The sequence below is a fragment of the Fusarium redolens genome (assembly GCF_020744475.1).
Source record: "Fusarium redolens strain MPI-CAGE-AT-0023 chromosome Unknown BKA55scaffold_11, whole genome shotgun sequence".
NCBI lineage: Eukaryota > Fungi > Ascomycota > Sordariomycetes > Hypocreales > Nectriaceae > Fusarium > Fusarium redolens.
In genome coordinates this window covers 720149-743927 of record NW_025763674.1, presented here as the reverse complement: position 1 = coordinate 743927, position 23779 = coordinate 720149, and the positions used below count along the sequence as shown (strand labels likewise).

The 23779-nt window shown below is 48.1% G+C and overlaps 8 protein-coding genes across 8 annotated transcripts; 4 read left to right on the top strand and 4 right to left on the bottom strand.

Annotated features, from left to right (window-relative positions):
• Positions 1 to 256: 256 nt before the first annotated feature.
• On the bottom strand, positions 257 to 1273 carry BKA55DRAFT_516501 (uncharacterized protein; the record flags this gene model as incomplete). The annotated part of the gene is made up of 1 exon (XM_046188092.1): positions 257 to 1273. One exon carries the CDS (start codon positions 1271 to 1273, stop codon positions 257 to 259), a length of 1017 nt encoding a protein of 338 aa, XP_046047485.1.
• A 1237-nt stretch (positions 1274 to 2510) lies between these two features.
• On the top strand, positions 2511 to 4364 carry BKA55DRAFT_595429 (uncharacterized protein; the record flags this gene model as incomplete). Its single annotated transcript, XM_046195805.1, has 2 exons — positions 2511 to 2801; positions 2856 to 4364. 2 exons carry the CDS (start codon positions 2511 to 2513, stop codon positions 4362 to 4364), a joined length of 1800 nt encoding a protein of 599 aa, XP_046047484.1.
• Positions 4365 to 5929: 1565 nt separating this feature from the next.
• BKA55DRAFT_704103 (uncharacterized protein) lies at positions 5930 to 7056 on the top strand (the record flags this gene model as incomplete). Its single annotated transcript, XM_046200637.1, has 2 exons — positions 5930 to 6378; positions 6408 to 7056. Coding segments are annotated over 2 exons (1098 nt in total), but the record flags the coding sequence as incomplete, so codon positions are not given.
• Positions 7057 to 7417: 361 nt separating this feature from the next.
• On the top strand, positions 7418 to 8770 carry BKA55DRAFT_80277 (histidine phosphatase superfamily). Its single transcript, XM_046201633.1, has 2 exons — positions 7418 to 7852; positions 7903 to 8770. Exons 1-2 carry the CDS (start codon positions 7547 to 7549, stop codon positions 8569 to 8571), a joined length of 975 nt encoding a protein of 324 aa, XP_046047482.1. The 5' UTR covers positions 7418 to 7546; the 3' UTR covers positions 8572 to 8770.
• A 291-nt stretch (positions 8771 to 9061) lies between these two features.
• Positions 9062 to 9622, top strand: BKA55DRAFT_692067 (uncharacterized protein; the record flags this gene model as incomplete). The annotated part of the gene is made up of 1 exon (XM_046199721.1): positions 9062 to 9622. One exon carries the CDS (start codon positions 9062 to 9064, stop codon positions 9620 to 9622), a length of 561 nt encoding a protein of 186 aa, XP_046047481.1.
• A 958-nt stretch (positions 9623 to 10580) lies between these two features.
• BKA55DRAFT_704101 (heme peroxidase) lies at positions 10581 to 12321 on the bottom strand (the record flags this gene model as incomplete). Its single annotated transcript, XM_046200636.1, has 2 exons — positions 10581 to 11059; positions 11110 to 12321. The coding sequence occupies 2 exons, from the start codon at positions 12319 to 12321 to the stop codon at positions 10781 to 10783; spliced, it is 1491 nt and encodes a 496-aa protein (XP_046047480.1). The 3' UTR covers positions 10581 to 10780.
• Positions 12322 to 15263: 2942 nt separating this feature from the next.
• Positions 15264 to 17677, bottom strand: BKA55DRAFT_541167 (microtubule associated protein-domain-containing protein; the record flags this gene model as incomplete). The annotated part of the gene is made up of 3 exons (XM_046190353.1): positions 15264 to 17200; positions 17250 to 17514; positions 17564 to 17677. 3 exons carry the CDS (start codon positions 17675 to 17677, stop codon positions 15264 to 15266), a joined length of 2316 nt encoding a protein of 771 aa, XP_046047479.1.
• Positions 17678 to 20362: 2685 nt separating this feature from the next.
• BKA55DRAFT_80180 (fungal-specific transcription factor domain-containing protein) lies at positions 20363 to 23350 on the bottom strand. The gene is made up of 8 exons (XM_046201632.1): positions 23096 to 23350; positions 22552 to 23030; positions 22306 to 22494; positions 22120 to 22258; positions 21616 to 22067; positions 21003 to 21558; positions 20852 to 20946; positions 20363 to 20798 (listed from the first exon to the last, which is right to left on the bottom strand). The coding sequence occupies exons 1-8, from the start codon at positions 23264 to 23266 to the stop codon at positions 20381 to 20383; spliced, it is 2499 nt and encodes an 832-aa protein (XP_046047478.1). The 5' UTR covers positions 23267 to 23350; the 3' UTR covers positions 20363 to 20380.
• Positions 23351 to 23779: the final 429 nt, after the last annotated feature.

Below are 23779 nucleotides of genomic sequence, written 5' to 3'. Positions count from 1 at the left end.
GGCAGCCACGGGGACTGCCAGTTGCAATATTATAAAAACACTATATCTTTCCCACTTCTAATGTCCCTGTACCATACCTTGATGGAGGGAATGGTATTAATCAATGCCGTGTTTCTAGATGCGAACTCTGCGATGCATGTACTTCGATGCTCGCAGTCCCAACAAGTATATCCCCGTATACCCAGTAGTACGAAATCGATTTAAAAGTTGGGCAGCTCCCTGGCAACTCGCTAGCAGGTCTGAGTCTCATATCCCTCTAAGCTGTCTGGCGCCACACGCTCTTCATCATGTTTGTAGCGGGCCATGTAGCAATAGCCGCGACCATGAGCTCTGGCATGAGCCCTTCTTCAGTGCTCCAGTGAGCCGACAGAGGCATCCATGGAAGTGTACCAAGAACCTCGGCCTTCCAGTTGTTCTTCCACTCCTCTTCAGTGGCGATATCGCCGCTTGTTGTTCTGCGCACACGTTCAACCAGCAAACGGACGAGCTCGAGAGCGACCCACGCGCACCATGAGCGAGCAGCCATGATACCTAGCTTGGCGCTCGTCTTTGGTGAAAGGTTGGTAGCGCCCTTACAGGTCAGCCAGCAAGCACCTTCGCCGACGTTGTAGACCAAGTTGCAAAGGATCTGCACAGTCATGAAAGCAGTGTTGACTCGGTTGGGTGGAGGTACTTTTTCACCATTCGCGTCGAGTTTTTGACCACGTAGACGAAGGATCAGATCCTTGGCCTCGAGATACGTGCCAATTATACCCCACATACGGTTCATAGTGCGCCACTCGCCCAACATGTTGGTGAAGCCCTGGATGTACTTGGATAGATTGAGGGCTAGAGTCGCAAGAGGCGGCGCAGTCGCGGTAGAAAGGACGACGGAAGCCGAGGGTGGTATCTTAAAGGCCATCTCGACGACCTTGCGAGCCGAGTGACGAAGCGTAGTCCGACCCAGAATGTTGAGAATAGCTCCGATCAAGCGAGCAGCATAAGTTGTGAAGAGGAGGACGGTATCTGTGCCTCTTCGCGTCTGAATGACGCGGTTGAGATGTTCGACGAAGTCATCTATGGCAGAGGACGACTTGAGGAGTCGCGCGAGAGGACTAGATTTTTGTGCAACATTTTTGTTCTTATTGTTGCTTGTAGTGTTGATGTTGTTGTTGGAGTTGAGGCTCTTTTCGATGGGCTCGGCCGGAGGCGCATCGGCGACGACGGGCTCCGCTGAGGGAATGACGATGGCCTCGGCGGGGGACTCAACTACAGCTGTTTCTGTTTCTGTCATGGCGGCGGATGATTTGGGAGGGAGAAGCTCACGGTGAGCATTGAGAGTTGTAAAAGAAAATAGAATAAAAATGTAATAAAAATAAAGGAAGACAAAAAACTTGGCAAATGGAGGTCAACGTATGTATGAAGAACCAAGTATGGTATGGCCCAACCTAGATTATTAGCGGTCTCAGGGACGTCGTGGGGACATGAATTTTTATCAATCAGTACATCTATCATGTACCTTTGTCCTTTAGTGGGTGCTTTTCGCTGTGTTGACCGAGGCCGCAGGTGAAAACTCCGTAATCCTTAAAGGCCCCGTGCCTCGGTAGTGGAGTTGAGTGAATGTGATTCGTGCGTAGGCCCGAGATATTTACTCGGTAGACAAGGATGATCAAGCAGAGGATAGAACTCGTTCGATTATATACATTATAGTAAACTTAGCTATTGTATTCGATATATTTCGATCATCTATCTTTAGAGTCTGTATCGGATATGTGATGATTTTGAGTCTTGAATATGGCTCATCGTTTGACTCCAACGGAACGTCCCAGATATGTGGACTGTCCAGATTAGGCAATTTTCTCCTGAAGCATTCCTTTGTGACCAGAATGAGGCATTACGGCATATTTCTTTGTTGAGAGTTATTCAACTGGAATAACATAGACTAGTATCCTCCTTTGTCTTGACATTTGTCGGGATTTGTTTCCGATCAAAACACATGAAATCTTGAGAAAACGAGAGCTACGGATCATCAGCCGATACAAACTACGGAAAACACTGCGTGCTTTCTTTCATCAACCAACAATATCTACCAGTCGTTTTATGTTTTGAGCTTCCAAAACTTCTCAGATTGTAACAAATTAGCGACCTTGTTGCCTGATGATACCCTAGGGATTCACGGCAATCAGCGGACTACAAGTAACGTGACCTCGTGTCCAACCCGCGTAACAACATGTGGACATTCGCGTACACTCTTTCTTCCTCCATCGCGTTGCTGCCTTGAGTACACGAGAGTCAAAATGCTTCACTTTGCCTGAACTCGGTATCGTTTCAGAGCCCACGTGGGCCTGAGCTTTTCAGCTGAAGTCTCTATTCGGCCAAAGCTGAGCTGAACGAGGTTAGCGGAGGCTGGTGCCCCATTGGCTTGGCAAGGATTCATATTCAACCTCACTTCAACACCTCTATATAAGGCCATGTTCAAGTCTTTCAACAGGGCTATAACAACATCCATCGCACGCTTCGCAAGGAGCAAAATGTCAACCGGTCAAGAAATCAAACTTCCTGGCTTCGGCCTTCCTATAAGCTACGCTGGAACCCATTTTCCAGTTGTCCTTGGCAGGGAAGAAGGAGACTGGAGAGCCAGTACTTTGACTATTCGAGAAGTCTGCATGATCAAAGTCATCGAGGACCTCACCAACAAACCCGAGTGGTGGATCAAAGTCAATCATGATGAAATTGCTGCCAAGTGGAAGAAGGAGGCCATGGAGATGCCCTGGGGAGAGTATCGGGTACACGGTGATTTCACTCAGGCCATGGCCGATGCTGTAAGTAACATTTATCAGCTAAATACACTGAAATGTCCTGCTAAACCACGATAGTGCATCAAAGAATTGCGTAAAAAGGCAGAAATCTACCAAAAGACTGGCCTCATTCCTGTCATGGATTACGCTTCTGCTGCCATTAAATCAGACAATTTGGTCTCTAAAGATCTCCGAGATGCCCTCATAGCTGCCGTTTCCCCCCTGGAGAATGTCCCCGAGGAGCACAAGGACTGGCATCCTGGCAGTGATGGCAAGGTTCTCGACATTGTCCACCCTTCGCTGTGGCCGCTTGTTTACGGGCGATCTCTCATCCTCCCAGACAAGCGCATCAATGTCGAAGAAGCGTTGTCGCATTGCGGGAAAGGCGTTGTTATCCCCGAGGACAACAGTGATAACAGCATGTGGCCTTCTAGTGCCTTTTCTAAATGCTTCCAGTGGCTCCCTTGCGACGTTGACCTAACTGGCAAGCATCCTCGTGTCGACAGCTACATCAACAATGTACACCCGGTCAAACATGCCGAGCTCTATCCCGTCATCGAGAAATTCATCGAGAAATCGCTCCCGGCTTGGGATGTCATCTATCGATGGCATGACGACCTCGAAGTCCAACGTATCTTCACCACGAATGTCCGACCAGATTGCAAAGTTCCAGAGATCTGCGGAGATGACTGGTGTTCAGCCCAAAATCGTCCACTGGATGATGATGAGCCGCCTCGTAGAGAGGATGAGGACTACGAAGAAGATTACGAGGAATCTGATCGCAATAAACGCGACGAGGAATGGTTCAGGGAGACCCATGTTCCAGAACTTCCAGAGCCCAAGACTGAGTCGGAGGAGCTCGTCAAGATCAACCCTAGCGACGTAAAGACCTCTGGCTTTTTTAACAACGCTTCTCGTGTGCAAGTCATTGTCAAGCTTGCCAACATCCATCTTACACCCGAGAAGCCAACTTATGACGGCGGTTCATGGCATGTCGAAGGCCAGTTGAATGAGCACATATGCGCGACTGCACTCTACTACTATGACTGCGATAATATCACTGATTCTCGCCTTGATTTCCGCACACCTGCCAACAGAGAAGACCAAACTTTGGAACTGAATTACGAGCAGGGAGATTTCGACAGCATCGAACGAGTATTCGCTATTGACACCGGCGCAGACTCACTCCAAAACATCGGCAGCGTCCTCACACGTCAGGATAGAATGCTTTTCTTCCCCAACTTGTATCAGCACCACGTCAGCCCTTTTGAACTGATTGATAAGTCTCGCCCCGGCCACCGAAAAATTCTAGCCCTATTTTTGGTCGACCCTCATATTCCTATCATTTCGACTGCCAATGTTCCTCCCCAGCAGCGCGATTGGTGGGCCGAGGTCTTGCTTAAGAATGATCGTTTCAATAACTTGCCCCCTGAGTTGACGCGTATGGTGGTGGATAACTTGGATTTCCCTATTGGTCTGGAGGATGCAAAGAAGAATCGGGAGGAACTCATGGCGGAGAGAACTAATCTGCAGGATACTCTTAACAGCGACCTCAAGAATCTTGAGTGGAATTTCTGCGAGCACTAAACCGAGAGTCATTTGTAGAACGTTCTGTTCTGGTTTCTATGTCGAACTAAAGATATCTCAAATAGAGTTGTGCACTTAACGAAACCCGAGCCTTCTAACATCTTTCGACGTGGGATGTCCGATCTATGCTCGCTTTATAACGTTCGCAGAGGCTGGTCGAGGAGCCATTTGCTTTGGCTAATTCTAAGAAGTGGGAAGTGGCCACATAAAAGCCGAATCATAGACTTGAGTCTCTGGCTAAGCCAAGAGTATGAACCACATCTCGCAAAGTCGTATGTCATATGCTTTGGCCATAAGGAATAGGAGTATGTTGCCAAGTCTCAAGGCGTTTAAAGAAACATCGGGGATGAAACGGGCGTTTAATTTCGAGGGATATGTCCTGAATAGTCACAAATGGGACCATACTGAGCCATGGTGTAAGAGGACCAGCATGCTTTTTATGGGCAACAACCTGACTGTGAATCTAGCAATCGAGAAGACTTTTGTACACACTGAAAATCAGTGTATCAATAATGTTGTCCAGGTGTCTTTTTCTTCAGGCGGAGCTGATCTGGATTCTGTCTGGTAACAATGTTTGTAAAAGCTGTCTGCACAAGATTTGATGCAGAAAGTCTACACTAGTCGGCACTCTTTAGTAGAAGAACATTATTGATGAACTGGCATGTCCCATCAAGAGTCATTCGCTTCGCACATGCTATACGCCAATGAGTGGTGTAAGTCAGCTTCCAAGCACCAAGACACGACATTGGGATTGTTCGCGCCGATCTGCGTATGTTCCATGACCTGATCTAAGCCTAAGCCTAATCTAGTATTCTTTAATACCTGCTCTGATTTTCCCTGTTACAAATCAACCTTGAACCTTGAGAATCCATTTTCAAGGCACATAAGGATAGCTTCAGGATAACCCTGGTTTTCTCCAATGCATTGTTTTCCAAGCAATCTCTCACTCTACAAACTGCTCAATGAAATCCCTAACCACCCATTGAACCACATGCCTTATTAGAATGTTCATTACACGTCAGGATCGTAAGAAATTAGACTGACGAGCGGATATGCCAAGCACGATTCTACAAGGTTGATCCTCCACCTGCGCAGGATCAGACCAGATGCGGTAAGTTTGATGGGATTGCAACCCTTGAATAGCATGGAGACAAGTCAGGCTGTCTACACGAAAATCTGAAAAATCAAGATATGCTTCTGAGGATTTCATAGGTGCTTGACCTTGGGTTTGAAGGATTAGACGAATGCCTTGGCTGAATGGATCTGAGGTGGAAATCAGGCTGAGCGTTGCATCGCTTCGTGTGTTAAGGTGCGGTTGTAGTTATATACCTATTGGCCTCTGAGTTTCTCTGAAGGAGTTTCCTCTTGGTTCTGACTCTTTTGGCTCCGACCTTATTTTAAGTCCTGCTGCGGTGTTGATATTATCACATAAATTCAAGTATACCCTCTCACAACCACCGCTTGTTACTATTGAGATCGACGAAGGTCATCAGAAAGTTAGTCTTATCTCAACTACTCAAACAAGTCAATTTGCTGGGAAACTAACTATCTTTAGACTCAGTATACCTTTTTTATTTTATTTATTTTATTTTTTATATTTTTTTATTTTACAGCAGCATCATGGGCATCCTCGACGATCTTATTCCCAGGCCTACAGCTCCCCCAGCCACAAGAACACTCAACGTCGGGCAGTAACAAGTAGCCAAACAACAACAACGACAACAGAAGAAATCGCCATAACAATAGCCCCCGATAATACTTGCGGATACATCTCAGAACGACTTGGAGCAAGCAGAGCCTGCCCAATTGACGATTGGTGCTACTTCTTCCCTCCCATGCCAGCCCAATCATTCACAAACGGTGGTGTCTTATGCTGTGGAGAGACATCTTGTCAATATCATGCAACATGTATCAACTCGGAGGAGTACTTTGTGTCGAGTAAATGCGATGGTGGTTGTGAGGTTGACAACTACACTCTAAAATGGCAACTCACTCCCTTCTCTTCTCATGCCATGTAATCAGTCATACTCAACAATGTCATAGCACAGATTCAGCATCTCCGTACTGTAATACTGTATCATGGGAGGGAAGCACATTCGATTATTGGTGCAACGACCTCGATATCTCCACAGCACAAAGCGCCGCTCTCACCTACAAAGGCCAAACATCACGAGAATTCAGCACCATCAATGAGCGAGACTACAGTTCTCTGCTCTCACAAATGGCCGAGGCACAAACTGAAGGAAGTATCAATGCCGAAGCGACAGGAACAGCAACATCCCAATCTACCGCTACTGAGACAAACAAAGATAGTGGCAGCTCAGGAACACCAGTAGGCGCAATCGCTGGAGGAGCAGTTGGCGGTGTAGCAGCACTCGCTCTTATCGGCGTGGCAGTGTTCTTCTTCCTCCGCCGAAAGAAGAAGCAGAACAAAACTTCAAGCTCATCAGAATACCAACAAGCACCTGGAGGTGACAAACCTGGGTGGAACCAGCAACAGCAACCGCAACAGGGTGGTTATTACTATGATCCAAATACGCCGTCTACAGGTTATAGCGGAAGTCCGAATGGCTATCCTGCTGGGTATCAACAACCTGCTATTCATGAAGCCGGGGGTGAGGCTGTGGGGAGTAAACCTCAAGAGCTTCCAGATAGTGGACCTGGGGAAAAGGAGCCTGTAGAGCTTGCTTGAGCGTTTGGATTTGGCGTTGCAGAGCCTTGAGCTTTGTGGCTACCGTATACTGAGATGGTTCAGCCTTTATATCTCAATCTGTAGAAAATACTCTGCATTATCTCGACGTCACAAGAATGCGTTAAGCAACAGATCCATATCAGGGCTGAGTGTAACCGCAGTCTTGATATTTGTTGCGAAACAATAGGAAATGTATAGAGACATCATGGATACTCCATAATAACTGTTTCAATTTTTCATGTGGATTTGGCTTTGGATATTTTTGGTGATGTTAATTCTGATGCCCCATTTCTGTGCCAACTACGTCATGGCCTGACCAAACTTTATCACTTGGGTGCATTTGCATTCGTTAGCATGCGACCTTATGCCTAAACCGAACCAAACCAACCACCCTCAAGCTTAACCCAACTCAATCAATACATGCACATACTATAACTCACGCACAATTTAGCGGGTCCCTCTATATCGAACATCACATACATATCATATCATGGCCTCTAAATGGACCTTCAAGGCTCAACCTGGCATCTTTGTTGAACTCGCCGACATTGCCCATGAATATCCTGGAGAAAAAGTCACGACGCAACCAAACCTGGGCCTCATCCCAGATCAAAAATACCCTTCCGATGATCCAGATACTGCAGATCAAAGGGACTGGGTTCGTCTCGCTGCATATGTGAGATGGCTCAATGAGAATAGCTCCGACAATGTCGCATACAAAGTCTTGTACCTCACACGACATGGCCTTGGGGTACACAATAAGATGCACGCCCAAGTAGGCTCCGAAGCGTGGAATGTATGTACTACCATCTCATCCAATACTCAGTCATTTACTAACCTGAGCAGACAAGAGTCTCCTTCCAAAATGGGGACGGCAAAGAAACCTGGTTTGACGCCTTTCTCACCAAAGTCGGTGAAAAACAAGCTCAAGATCTCAACTCCTTCTGGACCGATCTCATCAAAAATCAAGGCGCACCACAACCTAAGATCTTCTACACAAGTCCTCTAGCGAGATGTCTCCAAACAACAGACATCGTCTTCTCATCCCTCATGGCCTCACAATCACCGCCCCAGCACCCCATCGTCAAAGAACTCCTCAGAGAACGAATCACTCGCCACACATGCGACTACAGGAGGGATCGCACATGGATAGCCGAAAACTATCCCAGCTACAAGATCGAAGATGGCTTTGCGGAGGATGACCAGTTCACCAACAGAGTTGAGCCGGAGACTGATGAGGAGCATGTCGTGAGGAAACAGAGAGCTTTAGAGGACATCTTCAATGAGTCGACGAAAGACGACGACTTCATATCGTTGACGGTTCATTCGTATGCGATTCGAGCGATTCAGGCTGCCGTGGGAAGTGGTGTTTGCCGGACACGTGAAGGGACAAGTATCGCGATACTTGTCAGGGGCGAGAAGGACGGAGAGGCAGACGGTACAGGGTTGGACATGAATGACTATGTGTCAGCAGATCCTGCGGGCGTGAGCTCATTGAGAAGATTCTCCATGTGATGCATGTCAGAAACATACCTATGGACCAGATACAATGTGGCATTGTTGACATAACGATAGATCAAAGACATAATATAACGACGATAACTTGTTATTTTCCTGGACAATCGGCTATGCTTCTTCAATACTCAAGACCATCTCTTACATAGCCTACTGATAGAGTGGGTGCTCTGATGAATGAATCTCAACTTCTATTGCCATATTTCAGAGGTTGAATAACTCAGAACTACCTTATTGGTAGAGACTTGAAAGTACCTACCTACTTGGTAAGATTTTAAGTCTTTAACTGATGGAAAGAGGTATCAGTTATCGCATAACCGCGGCTTGGGGTTTTCTGTTCTTCTTTTGGCAGGCGTGACCTGCATCCCAAGGCTTTCCCTCAAGGACAGCAAGGACAATGGCCTTCACTTGTCTTTGCAATTCATCAACAACATTCTTCTTCTTTCATCTTACATCTTCCATCTTCAGCTTTACAAAGAAATTAGTAAAAATGCCGTTAAATAATTATGGAGTTTGGAAGGGCAAGCTCAAAGCCACAAGTGTAAACCGAGACGACTACCTCTCAGATCACTTCTACGTCAGTTTCGATTTCGATGTCGATAACAATAACCAGCCCCAAGAATACCGCGCTTGCTTCAATTACCGCACAGCCATTTCTGAAAGTCCCCAGCTTGTATATTGGCTTATTCAAGACTTCTCTCTTCCTACTGTTCGATACATTGAAGCCTTTCCACGAGGATGGACCGAGATCATACAGCTCGCGACACTGAATCACCGCCAAGTGAGTCTTGATTATCTTCGAGGAGCCATCGATTATATTCCGAGTGGGGAGGAAAATCGGGGAGTCGACGATATCGCCGATTATCTGACGCCCTTCTTCGCCAACGCTATCGAGAAGGGGGCAACGGCCTACATATACGGGGAACTCCGTCGAGACTTGAAAGAGATACACCAGATACACATGAATCAAGGCAGTGTCGACACATTTGAAAAGGAAAATGCTATTCGGCAGGATGGAGGAATTTTACTCGAATTCTTAGATGGTCACTAGGAGGCTCTATTCATCGCCTTCCACGAACAAGGCTCTCAAACGAACGCAGACGGTCAATCAATCGGCCCAAATCTCGGCAGCCAAGTCGAATATCGCGAGGAAAACCCAGGTACAGGAATAGGTGCAAGTGTCAGAAGAGCCATTCACACCAGATCCCCACCTGTCGGTATCACCGCCCTGCTCTGTCCAGACGACAGTCCCGGGGTCGTTTATCCCCACGGCGAACCAGAGTATCATCTCACCATTCGCAACATAACAGACAAAGTGGTGGATCTCACAGGGTGGACAATATGCTCCAGCAGGTTTCAGCTAGTCCATACGATTAAGGATACAACTCTTTGGCGAGCTGGTGATCGATTCCGCTGGAGATTTTCACATAACTGGTTTTCAGCTCTTGGGGATACCATATATCTGCGAAACCAGGAGAAAAAAACAGTTGATACCGTCAGCTATTTGCCATCGGCGGCGGAAAAGACAGGGAGACTTCTCTACTTTGGGCGGCATCGTTCGAGGACTGTTACCTAAGCGAGGTCAGGACATAAGAGAAGACCATCAATACATGTACTTTATGAAGGAATTGCCTCAGTTCCCCTTGGATTACGGGCATCTGTAGCCACTTTAGCGATACAGAATACGAATAAGCGAGTTTTCAAAGTGAGGAGCGATAATATAATGTCAGTTGCTGTCGTGTGTGTGCTCAGGATAATGCCCTCAATCTTCCCTTGACTCTCGAGGTTGCCGCTGCAACTACTGATCCGTTGACAGACCTTATGTAAGCCTAATTTGGTTTATGCAACCAATTTCTATGGCTTCGGAAAACTCGGTGAGGTTCAACTCATACTCAGGTATCATGATTGCCAGAGTCACGACATAGTCAGCATTGAGCAAGTGGGCAAGCCACCGGCAATTCTACAAGGTTTAGATGTTTCATTCTTCACAGAGATTATCAGCACAAGAGTTCAGCTGGCCAGAAAGCCAGAAGTCAAAGAATTAAGAATTAAAAGTGCCACGGGAGTGGCATTAGCTGCTATGATGAAGTCCTGTCTCCCTTGCGCTGTCTCATGAACCCAGAACGCCAGTCTTCGACTCGCTATATATGCGTAACAACATATTATCGCCGAGTGGCCATTACAAGAAGATGTGCTGTAAAGTCACATTCTACCACCACTTGAAGGTGCTGGTCCATGTCTTCCAAGGACCACGCCTGGAGGGAATCTTGTTCTCAGGGACAGAGATCTCGTAGCCATCGTCGACATCCTTGGAGACACTCTTGGATGTCCATGAGTTATCATCAGTCTGGAGCCACTTGTTGAATCGGCCCTTATCCTTGTGGCGGTAGGACTCAACGGGTTGAGGGAGGACCTTTGTGCACTCCGTGAGGTCGTTGATATTGTTGACGCCCAAGAGACTGAGACGGATGTAGGCGCGGGCGTAGTCCTGGAAAACGTTAGTAGATATTTCATGATATGCTTTGGCATGGTACTTACCACGTTCCAGGCGGCCTGGCCAGTGCTGCCGCTGGCAAAGGCCTCAAAGGCAGGCTGAGTAAGAGGGTGGTTGGCGAGGGCTACGTCGCTAGGGAACTTGTAGACACGCTTTGGAGCATTCTGATCGATGGTTTGCTGATAGAATAGGATATCCCAGACACCAGGAGTGCTGTCCTGAGGATCACCATCACGATCAATGTTGGTGTGGTGCTGCTGAGAGGTTGTGTGCGCGCCGATAAGAGCAACAAGATCGTCGGGGCCAATTGTCTTGTCCTTGAAGAGGTTGATCAGAGTGAGAGCATTGGAGTCAACGCGAGGCAGAAGACCGCCGAGGTTGGCCTTCGTGCTATCCTTGCGTCCGACAAAAGAGCGAACGCGAGGACCGAGAGGGCAGGTAACAGCAGCAATGTTGGAGCCCATTTGGATCAGATCAGCCATGGTGACCTGGGAGAAACCATACTGGGTATGGTACTTGTCGTAGATGGTTTGGTAGTACTCGCCAATCTGCTGAAGACCCATATTCTCACCACGGGTGAGCTCGTTAGAGAGGATGATGGAGCCATCGGCACCACCGCCTTGGGAAGCGGTCTTGAGAGACCAGGTGCCAGCGTCATGGAAACCAATGCGCACAGCATATCGAGCCCATCGTGTGCAGCGGCCAGCCTCACCTCTGAACTTGTCCTCGAGTTCGTTGGAGATGTACTGCCAGACACAGCAGGTATCACGCTTGCAACGTTGGGAGTTCATGGAAGGGCAGCCAAAGTAGCGCTCGCGGCTGGTAGGGTTGCCATTGCCCTGGAGGATCTTCTTGATGTCACTACCGACTGAAGTGAGTGACTTGTCGCTGATGGTGACAAGATCGCCGATGAGGGAGTGAGCATCAAAGCTGTCTCCAGACCAGCCATTGCCATTGCTACTACCACTGCCACTACCTCCGCTGCTCTGGCCGGGCCAAGAACTAGAACCCCCTCCATTTCCATTGCTCTGTCCAGGCCAGGAGCTTGAACCACCTCCATTGCTTTGGCCAGGCCAAGAGCTTGAACCGCCGCCATTGCCTTGTCCTGGCCATTTGTTTCCACCCCACCCACTGCCCCAGCTACGAGCAGCAATTCGTTCGATCTCCTTGATGGTCTCTCCCATGCCAGGGTGAGCAACAGCCTCTGGGATAGGCGCAGCAGCCAGAGCAGCTGCAATAAGGACGGTAAACTTCATAGTTGCGATGAGAGATAGTTCGATGGTAGTTGAAAATATGAATGAATGAATCAAGTTTGTATAAGAGAGTGAATAGTGCTTCTAAAGAGTGTATGGGAAGCAGATTAAGAACGAGTGTATACTGAAAAGAATGACGGCAGAAAAGAACGTAGAGTGATGTTGGCTCACCTCTTGCGGAACTCAGCAGACAGTAGAGGAGCATCATGTATATATATATGCCAGAGGCCTCTACAGTCTCCAATGCCTCGATCAAGTCGCTTTGGCCAGACGCCGAGAACTCTCGGCACGACAGTTCCAAGCCCCTGGTCTCCCCATAGAGCCTTCTTTCTAGCTCTGTGACTATGGAGGGCTCGATCAAGAAACGAACGCAACAAAAGACGCTTAAACAAACCCTGCAGTTCATCAACGGGACGGCATGTGTCTAGAACTCGTCAATATGGGGTCCCCTGTAGATATGACCGTCAGTGCGTAGTAATTGCTCACACACCACTCGACGTTGCAATCTCTTCCTGGTGAGTAGGCGACTTGTTTCTTTTCTCTGTTTCTAATTAGAGAAAGGATCTTTCCAGCTTCAGTAGTGTCGATGCCGCTGTCGTATGTGGACCCTCGGTTGCGTGGAGAGTGTTGAGGCGTTGACGCATGACGCCTCGTCCCATTAAACAACGGTCTAAAGAACCACTTGGTTTTTTGCGAGACTATCGGAAACCGGATGAGCCAAATCTCTTGGTAGCGGGTTTAGGACGGATAAGCCCGAGATTGTATGTCACTTGATGGGCTTGGTAGTGTAATGCCACGTTCATCTGTCAATTGCAGAGAACGCTGACCCCTGTAACGAGAGCTTCACATCAAAGTCTCAAGCTATTGTTCTCTCACCGTTGGATCCAAGGTTTGGCTCGTGAAGGTACGATTCGTAGGTTGCAGTAGTTCCAGGGGTACATGCAGCGTGTAAGATGATACGCCCGTGTGTATCCACATGTCGATCACCAACAAACATGCTCTGCCTCCTTTTGTGGTTGGTTACCCGAACACATCACAACCGCGAGATCAGGCTGGAGAAGCTTTCAGCTGAGAATCACATTGTTCCCATTGGACATGGAAGGTTAGCCGAGAGGAGTATTGCCTGCTAGACAAAGGCAAGCGCCTGGCGCCAAGTCTCGAATTGCGGTGGATCGAACGAGTCGAACATGATGGAAATTATCCTTGTTCAGGTGGATACGAACAAATCTGATGAAGCGGCACGAGCGGCCGAGAATCTGCCTGGATCGAACGGGAGGACTTCTCTATTTCTTGGCAGTTTCGAAATATTCGAAAGAGCAGTAGTAAGTCTCAATTATGCGAAGCAATATGGATGACTGCCGAGAGTTGTTGAGGTAGGAGAGAAGATGAACTGTCTTGAAATTGTTAGGTCAGCCACCATCACATGACTCAACAAAACATGGCTTGTATTGTATTATGCTTAACTAACAAGACTATTTACTCTATTAACAATAAGACAGAGGTTATTTTGAATCTAAACGATACCATGATTAAAAAATAACGCTTCACAAAATTCAGGCTTCACTCACCACGCAAACTAACAAGACGCAGTAAAAAGGAGATGTCCAATCAACATGCTGTGAAAAGTAATAGACTAGCGAAGTAATTCGGAAATTTACCCCTGGCGCTAAAACGCAGTTGTGGCATCCAAACCAAACGAGCTCTTCCTTTGTTGGAATAGTTCATTCACCGTAGATAAACGGTGAATCACGCTGTACATAGCATGGAGAGCTGAAGAATTCAAACTTGCAGCGGAATCTGAAACAAATAGATCCATGTTGCTTCTCCAGATGCAACTCTTGTAGCAAACCGATCATACATCACTTGCCTTATCCGGACCTTTTGTCCACCACCTGCTAAATATAGATCCCATATCTGATGCTGGATGGAGGCTACATCATTACCGACGTTGCATATGGTCGGGGATGCTTAACATATTGATCAAGGTCAATTTCGACGGCCAGGAAGAAATATACATCTCTCGGTCAAGCTGACTACCTATAATGAATTAGGCTACAGCGTATAAAGACAAAAACGCCGGACTACATTGATATCTATTCAGACCACGCTTCACGTCTGCGCACTGTAACCTATATCTCAGCGCCAACTAGTGAACGCAAAAATACGATCTTGGTCTTGATATATTCTCAGTTGTTAGCCTCATTTGAAAGATGCCATCGACAGGTATAGGAGAACTCTGCTGTGACTTGCCGCACTGTAGCCTAATATCTTTATCGGAGGTCTACGGGTTTACAGAGATGACAGATATTAAGACTTCACATGAGTAAGGACAATCTCTCAAAATCAAGACAAACAGCATTGTTGAGAATATAGTCGAGCAGCTCGACCTACTCAGGATATACATTAAACGCCAATGATCCTGGACGCCTGCCATCCCTACCTAATCCAGTTTTCCAGCGCCCTCGACCCCCTTATGCACATCCTACATTATCCTAGGGCCAGCAAGTACTCACTTCGAAGGCCCTCACTCTGTAGGTGGGGAGCCTGTGTACAATATCCCGCTCAAGCTAGAGGAAGAAAAAAGAAGAATACAAAAAATCCTGGCGTCGGGCCCGGCGAGATGTAACTTAGACAGTCGAAAGTGACTATGAAGAAAAGTGGGAGAAAAAAAAAAAGAGCTCGTTGGCAAAGATGTCCAAAGGAGGTGGAACTGTGACAAAACGCCTGTCTGGCGTTATCGTAGAGGCATTCAGTCGTGCATCGACGTTGCAACTAGACAGGCCGTGGTTCTGCGACGTTCTGTTGTTCGCTTGCTCACTCAAGATCGTCGCGAGATGCCTGCATCATCATGAAAAGCTTGCATGAATCCATCATCGTTCAGAATGGTACGGTCGTTTGACATCATTCATGGGTAAACGTTGAGTGAAGGTTGATCTGGGGAGTGCTCAGTAGGCATCCTCGTCTGTCCATTCACTGCCTGAAATGATGCGGTTGCCATCTTGATCAATCATCACTGGCCCATTATATGATGCTGTAGGGGGTATTCCGCGTATGCGCTTAGATTGGCTGCTTGTGGGTCGGCCTGGCTCAGGTGAGAACCGCTTATTGCGAGTCGCCCTTAACTTGGCGTAGTAAGCATCGGAAACATCAAGCTCAGGCTCGCTGTTATCGTCGTATGTCTCCCAGTTTTCAGATCCAGAGATGTTGGTTGATGCCATTGAGTTGCCAGAGATCTGTCTTGGTGGAGCCATCGGACGATAGCCTTGTGAGCGGATGGTGGAATATGGGTCATGGAAGCTCTCTTCGCTATAGTATTGAGAGTTGTTGCTTGGGTGACTGAACTGGGAATTGTTGCTCGGATGGCTGCTATACTGAGAATTGTTGGAGTTGGATCGCGCTGTTCGAGGACGATCATCATACACATCCTCAGGCTCAACATGGCGAACAATGCTAGAGGCGAGGCCCACGGATTTGTAGGGATTCATAGGAGCTTCAAGATCACCCCTAGCCATCAAGTCACGCATCTTGGGAGGAGGTGCTCGCATCAAAGGAGGGCCAGGTCGGAAGGTATCAGCTCGCGATTCAGCACGTGGCCGTTCGGGAGAGTTGTTTCCGTGCTTCATGTTTGATAGCGGAACTCGAGCAGGGATTCGCGATGGACTCCTTGCGGGGCTTCCAGGTATACTAGAAATGGAACCCGTAGCTTGGTGTCCAGGTCGCTTGGGAGGCATGCCAGATGTAGGGGTTTTGGTCATTGATCGAGGAGGAGCAGACTTGGTGGCAGCTCGGTTTGGCACAGACTTGGGTGGTTTGATGGTTGAGGGAGGTGGACCGGCGGGTGTCTTAGAACGGGGCGGTAGTGCGCCCTTCTTTGGTCCATCAGAAGCCTCAATTTCATCCAAGTAACTCTCACCATACACGAGGAAAGGTCGCCCATATTCGTCTTCCCATTTAGAAAGTATCTTGCGTAGATCGGCAGTGATCTTAGGGAGTTCTTTGGCGATACGCTTTCGCATCTTCTCCTCGCGGAGCAGTTTGCCAGGATCTCGCTTCTCACCTTTCTGACCGCGTGCCATGAGTCGCGATGCATCCTGACTGGAGGCAGCGAGATCATCGCGCTCCTGAATCAAACTCTTGTGTCTATCAATGAGTGCCAGCGTAGGCGCCCGCTGTTCCTTGAGGGCTTCCAATCGGGCAATTTCTCGCTCATGAGCCTCCAGAAGAGCGTCACTATAGACGTCGGAAAAGGCAGGTGTGAACTCAAGCATCTCATCCTCGCAAAAGTATAACGCATCCCAGAGTTCTTGAAGCTTGATGCGGGAATCTTCGACGAAAAGGTGGAGGTTTTGACGCTTGAGCTCGTTCAATCGCGCGAGCTCGTCCTCAAATTCATTGATCTGTCGCACACCGCAGCCACGGTTCGCATTAAGGAATGGCTTGGTCTCGCTCTCGTCAACACCGAGCTTGATCCATAGAGCTTCGACGGAAGATCTTAGCTCCTTGAGTTTCTTCTCACGGTTCTTCTTCTCATCTGAGAGTCTGTCGCGCTTGGAGCGGAGTCGGTTGATGTCCTCCTCATGGAGGCCAAGTTGCTCAGGAGCATCGCGATAGTACTTGACGATAGCGCCATCTTGTTGCGCTTGGGGAATGCCAAGCTCAGCCCAGAGGCCAATCGTCTGGTCGGCAAGGGCTTGAACAGTAGCGATGCGACGAGAATACTCCTCATAAACTCGGGTGAACTCGTTGTCGAGCTTGTCAACGTAGGTGGAAGAAAGGTCAAAGTTGGGAGGGATGGACTGGTTAGGCCCTGTGGGCGGTAAGGGGATTTGGACGAATGTGGGCTCGAGGTGAGATGAATAGGATTCGAGGGCCATGACGAGTTCTGGGTGATGTTAGTGAATGAAAGACAAAGGATGTAGCTGCGAACGCACTCTTGACTTGCTCGAAGCGCTCCTTATGGAGGCGACTGATTTGTATATGCTTCTCCTTCAGTTGTTGGAGGCATTGTGTGAGAGGGTATGTGATGGTCAAGTCATCGTCGTCTTCATAGTCGCGGCGACGTTTTGAGTCGTCCAGAGATGCTTCCATTTGGTGAATCATAGTAATGATCTTCTTTGCCTCGTCGACCATCTCCTTCTTTTCTGAATTGACTAGTCGCACTTGGCTATTGAGTGCTTCAGACAATGCTGAGAACAGCTGCTTAAGTTAGTGAGCTGTGATATGCTTTGCGACCAAGTAAACACACCTCAGATTCTCGAGCTTCGCGCTCATGATCAGGGACACCGATCTCATCGAAGAGACCGTGCAGCTGGGCAATACTATTATTAACCTGCTGCGCAAGATAACTTGTGTCCACCATTTTGCTTGATATCGTGACTTTCGTCGTTCAGGGGATAACGTGATCGGAAACGATGCTATATGCAAGCAATGGGGTGAACAAAGGCACTTGCGAATAAACGTATGTAAAATGTATTTAAAAAGCGTGCAGCGTGATTCGTGGTCTCGGTATTATTGGGTTGTGTGCAATCGTGTGTTCACTTGGTGTTTACTTTCTCTCACATGCGGTCATCGAGCAGTGAAGTCGTCGAGGCGGGAATAGCATCCTATGCGCAAAGCGAAGTTGGAGGTTTGCGAAAATTGTGTGCAAATGCCATGCACCGCAAAAGCGGATTCGTGATGAAAGATTTGCGAGTTGGAGAAATAAAAAGAGAGACTTGAAAGCGGCTGAGACAAGAGAAAGTCCAAGGTCAGATAGACGGAGGATCTAACGACATAACATGAAAGTATTCACGGCGGCATCTGGCGCAACATGGTAAACGATGGGAAGCGGCGAGTTGCTACAGCAACCTCCCTTCCGGTACAGGGAATGTGTAATTGGCGGGCTATTTCGGGGCGCCCCAGTGTTTCAAGCAAGCTTACCCCGCTGAAGCTAGCTTTTGGCAGGGATGTTCCAGGGCTGTGAGGCCACTGAAAGCTTGGTAGAAGCGCGGGCTGATCACCTGTTGTTACTGAGGTCCAAATGTCACGGCTCGCGATTGGCCTGAAGTGGGAATACCATCTAGCACCCATGGCCCCTCTGATTTCCAGGGACAGCTTTTGGCCCGTCCACGATGCGAGAACCAGGAAAAAGATGGGATTTAATTGAGGACGTTTCCACAGCTCCGCCTTAAGATCGAATGATCAAGGCGTTACGTACAAACAGATGCTCGCTTAAACATCTCAACCAGCGGTCTAGCGGCACTTTATCTAAGCCTTGGGGAGCAAGAAAGCTTCCGTCTTTGTATATGGTGCCAATAAAACTGTACCAAGGGCCTTCTAAGCTTATGCTAAACTTACCTAAGTCTTTTTGTCGCTCAGGATCGAGGCAAGTTCCTTGTTTTTACCCCATGGGTCCAACATCACACAAACATAAGGCCTTAGCAAGACAAGCATGAACCCGCAGTGGTCCGTATATCAACCTTACGCAAGTGTGTTCGGCGTCTTACTCCAACTCCTTGCATACAGTAGTTCAGTTGAGTTGACATGCATGTGCAGAAGCGATATCTAGTTCACAGGATAAGCGAATCAAGACTCCGCAAGCAGCAGAAAAACAAGACAAGACAGCCATGGATGTTTGTATCACAAGAAAAGTAAGAAGCTGAGCCGCAAGCAGAGTTTTTTGCCATGGTCGTAACGGGGTAAGAAAAACAAAAAGTCAATGTTCACATACAGTAGCTACCCGGGTTACCATCCATTTCGCCATGGATTGCTCTTCTAAAATCATGGTTTTCGCAAACAATCGTTTCAAAACTCAGCCTACGATTGGCGAAAAGCACCTGCAGCTGCAGCTATAGTCGATGTTTGTAACAGGCTTATGTACCTCGAATCCTTTTTATTTCTCACCACTACCACTCACTCCGCATGTAAACAAAGAAGCATAACAGCGGGTTCCCTGGCATTGCCATAGCTACCCCTCAAGTCCCATCCCATCATCTGTAGCACATCGCCGAGGCCCCATGAACCCTAACGTAATCGATCTCCGAGGTTTAATTGATTAGGTTGTTTATCATTTATCGTGAGGCCCAAGCTCCCATGACATCTGCCATTCATTACTTCTTCCCAGCTCTTGACGTATTGCCTGGTGCGTGCTCTAAGCCAGCGCTCAAGGCTCTCTCTTGTAATCAAACCGTCCGTATCATTGAGTCGCCTATTTCTCCCTTCATAAAAACTCTTCCCATCACCTAGCTGTTCGCTAAGTTAGTTTTGCGCACGATCTTGTGAAACAGGCTAGTCTATCAGTTGCTAAAGTGCATCTGCGTCATTCTTACGAGTCCACATCTCCAGCGGAGTGCGTCCAGATCGTGGTCGATCGATTTAATCCTTGCATTTTACTGTCGCTTGCTCCGAATTTGTACCGTAAACGGGAAATTCAGCTCGCCCAGGGAAAGACGCGATGCCTTCACTGAATCCTGTCCACATTTGTTTGTCGATCCTTTGCAACACCTGAAAACAACCTTGACATCCACTGGGTATCGAAAATCTATTAAAGAATCCATCCTGAGCCCAATGCTCCAATGCTCCAAAGTCGAGTCTCCCATATTGACAATGAATAACACAAACACCAGCAAGAAAACCCTCCATATACGTTGGTTAAAAGGTAAACAGACGTGTTCCAGAAGTTCCAATCGACTGTTGGAGACCCCACAGTCATCAATGCAGTAAATAGCATCCAGTTGTGGCCATTGATGGTCCAAAAAGTGGTTTTCGGAGTCATCAGCTCTTTTCAAGACGCCCTGCGCATTTGAAATTCTTGGAGTGGATGTTGAGACCAAAGATAATACGTCATGATTCGTTGCCATATCGTCGAGCTCATTTAGCTGTCGCTGCATTGCGTGATACCCATTACACTTTGTGTCATTGTAATCATTGGGCGATGTTCCGAAACCGATGGACCGAATTCCCTCGTGTTGCCAGCTTTCTTCCATCGTGCATCGATAAAATCGATGTCCGGATCATTGAAATGACTGCCGGGATTTGGTTCTCTTAGTGCTATCACGGCATGTTTGGTTTGAATGCTCTGTGATCACATCGCACTCCAGGATGGCATGCCGTTGTCTTCTATGCCAGCCTTCAGGCCATTGTCGTTCATCTCCATAATCCCATACATATCCCACGATAAGTAGTTTTGCAAGTCGCTCAGATCGACTGCTTTGTGGTCCATGTGTGAAGTCGTAGCTCCTGGGGGTGTCCGTTGAGATACTGGCTGCTCGTGCTGTAGTTTGGATCGTGCGGGCGTTGCTTCGGGCTGACTGCTCACCCCAGAGACAGATCCAGCTCCTCTTTTGCTTGCAGTTGGGCTGCCGTTTTCCATCTTGTTCCAAGCATCGCGGTCTATCGGCTTCATATCGCTACTTTGGCCTTGCGCGAGACGTGCCAGGCCAAGGGCCCCCATGGCCTCGTCAGGACTGCTGGTGATGGGGCTCCCAGATAAAATTGGTGACCTAAGATTAAGCTGTTAACCACTGAATCGAGTCGATAAGTTTGCTTTACGCACCTTTCCTCGTCACCATGTAGAGGACGGTCGCTCATATGCTCATCCTGGGCAAAAGTCTTGCGAATCTTAGCTAGCCACCTCTCAGTAGTCGTTGCCTAGTACCATAGTTAGCAAAACCCACGACAAATACTACACTTAAAATTTCACATACTAGGGAATCGGCAAGGGGGAATAGAGCCGCCATTGTCCGTAGGATTTTGCTGTTACTTTCCACCGCGTTGATGGCGTCCACAACAATCGTCTCTGCATCAGGTCTACTCAAATCAAGCAGCCTTGCAATGTAGTACAACATCACACGGCTACTATCATAAGCAAAGCAGGGGAGGAGACTATCAGCAAGATATCGTGCACCATGTTGTACAGCCTCAGCCAAAATAGTAGAAATTTGTTTGGCGTGATAAAAGCAGTCGGCTTGCAAAGATTGCAGGAACTCTTGCTGATTAGGTGGGAAGTAGAAAGGCTTGATCAACTTGAAAAGATCAGGCATAGATATTCTGTAAAGATCGAGGAGATTGTGGTGATATGTGCAATGGAGCAAGACAAGTGATCCGAGCTGATCGGATTCGAGGCGTGCATAAATGGTATCGGTGGAGTATGAGATGAACTCGGGGAGATGTCGTCCCCATGATCGCAAATCTGCATCAAGAGCTGCAAAGTCGGACTCGGGAAGCCACGGAGGCGGGCTCGTATTCAGATGCTTTACGTATCTGTATTCAGTTAGATGCCGGTGTCCGTTCAAAGGGAATTCCGGGTTTCAAACGAACCTGACTACACGTTTCCATAGGGTAACAATTCGGATGTAGTAAGCCATGATACCCATGTTGGCAGCCGGTCTTCGTGGAACAATCGCAGGAGGAAGGAATTGCAGAACGTGTCCTACACCGAGTGTCTCTGTTACACAAGGGATCCGAAGTCTGAAGTTACGTTCGTTACATGGCAACTGGATTTTAATATCGGCTTCACGCAGTAGTGTTAATTGATCAACACCACTACCCGTCCAAGCATCTAGGATGTAGCAGGCCCACATGAGTCTACGACGACTCTCCTTCTCAACGGCTGGTGGGGAGGATTCGCTGACCTCTGCGCAGAGGATGTCGGGCGAGAACTCGACGTTGAGCTGTAGTGCGTGGGCCATTCGAACTGCAAGGCCACTCAGCATCAGAGCTTGGGTGTATTCGCCTAGTCTAAAATGAAAGTCGTAAAGTAATATGCATGTCTGAACAGATATGTTAGTCATTTGTGAGCCCGAGCATTGCGTTGAGAATTACCATGAGTCTTTGGACTGAAATCTTGCCAAAGTTGGTGAGTACTAGCATTTCAGCCTTTTGTGCCCAACTGTTACCCGCAGCTCGGATCAAGCTCGCTTTCGCATCTTGATCCTCCAAATTGAGGGATAAAGCATAGAATCTGGATAGTTAGTGCCAGGTTCACAGAGTTCAGATTGAGGGACATACTTGGCTCCTTGCGCGCAAATAATGTGTAGTAGTGCTTTTTCGTCATCGGACTCAAAGCCCTTATCTAACAGACGAGCAAACGATGGTCTATGTACAAAAGCAAAGCACCGGAGAGGATGAATGTTGGCAAAATAGTGGTCAACTACGGTACGGATGTTGTTTCCAGATGGGAGGTCTGGTGATACAAGCCTGGGGAGTAGGTGAGTAAAATTGACCCGGATATTCGGGAATGAAGCATCAGCTTACCATGAATGAATAGACAACTCGGTATCATCGGAAAAGTCTATGGGTGGATTAATGCTGCTGGTATCTCTGGTGCTTGACCGATGAGACGTTGCGACATCATTCTCCCGTGACTGGATGAGACTGTGTGACTTGAGACTCTCCCCAGCAATCGAGGAAGCATCCAAGGAAGACTCTAAATCTTCTTCAGTCGAGCCCGAAGTTGGTGCCTTGCTGAGGTTGCGCGCCCAGCGAGGAGCCGAGCCTCCGTCATATTGGCATTCGAGATTACGGGCGCTACATCGTGAACATCTCGGGCGGTCGCCGTCGCATTTAGTCTTTGATACGCGACAACTGGTACATGATCGGTAAGTCCTGATCTTCCTCAGAGACACAGGAACTGATCCACGCCGACTGCCAGACTTTGAACCGTCATCATCAACACACTCGAGTTGGAGACGTTCGCAATTGCGACAGCCGTTGGGCCGACCGTCGCATTTGACCTGCGGTTTATCGCATGTGAGTTGAACGAATCTCTTATCAGACAATGAAAAAATACGTCACTTACCTTTCTCGCGCGACAGACTCGACAGCCCATGCTGCTGCTTCGGTTGGCGCTGGCAAGACTCTCACTATCAGCAAGACTTCGTGAGGTCTTGTGTCCAAGAACCAAGTTGCGATCTTCCATGGTCGTCGCTGTAGATTTCCCTTCTGCAGGTAGTTCCCCTGCCCTGCTCATGGCGAGCTGGCGAGCAGCCGATGGCGTGCGAGGGCCCTTTGCTATCAGAGGCTGGGCTGGGCTAGCAGGTGCTGTACAGCGACAACAGGTGGATTGACGCCACAGTAAATCTTCGGGGAGATTGATTTAGGCGTCCTGTTAGAGCCTAGTTTGCGGTCAAGCTTGCGCTATGTGGGTTAAGTACCCCTTGTAACCGCTGTCAGCCATATCACGACATTGGCCTTGAGGATTGCGATGGGCCTTGGTTCGCTGAGCTGAGTGAGAGCATCCCACGCCTGTGAACGGGGACTTCGGATGTCGGAAATCCTTGGCTGCTACCACTTCCCTTGTAATTAAATACGTAAAAGCGCCCGTTCAATTCTCTCGAGTTTGGACCTCCTCATGATTCCTATAGTTGACCCCCACTCTCGTCAGATCTACACCATCGTCTCTTGGTATGATGACAACCACCATCAAGTTCTTGTCCCACGGATAATATTGAGCAGACACTTAAACTCCGCCTTGCGCAATTGA

Excerpts from the sequence above, each read along its gene's own strand:
- BKA55DRAFT_80277 (XM_046201633.1), top strand. The coding sequence starts at position 7,547 with ATGGCCTCTAAATGGACCTTCAAGGCTCAACCTGGCATCTTTGTTGAA. Across the intron at positions 7,853-7,902 it reads TAGGCTCCGAAGCGTGGAAT|ACAAGAGTCTCCTTCCAAAA; the intron begins GTATGTACTACC and ends TAACCTGAGCAG.
- BKA55DRAFT_80180 (XM_046201632.1), bottom strand. The coding sequence starts at position 23,266 with ATGAGCAGGGCAGGGGAACTACCTGCAGAAGGGAAATCTACAGCGACG. Across the intron at positions 22,068-22,119 it reads TTTCAGTCCAAAGACTCATG|ACATGCATATTACTTTACGA; the intron begins GTAATTCTCAAC and ends ATATCTGTTCAG. Across the intron at positions 21,559-21,615 it reads CTATGGAAACGTGTAGTCAG|ATACGTAAAGCATCTGAATA; the intron begins GTTCGTTTGAAA and ends AACTGAATACAG.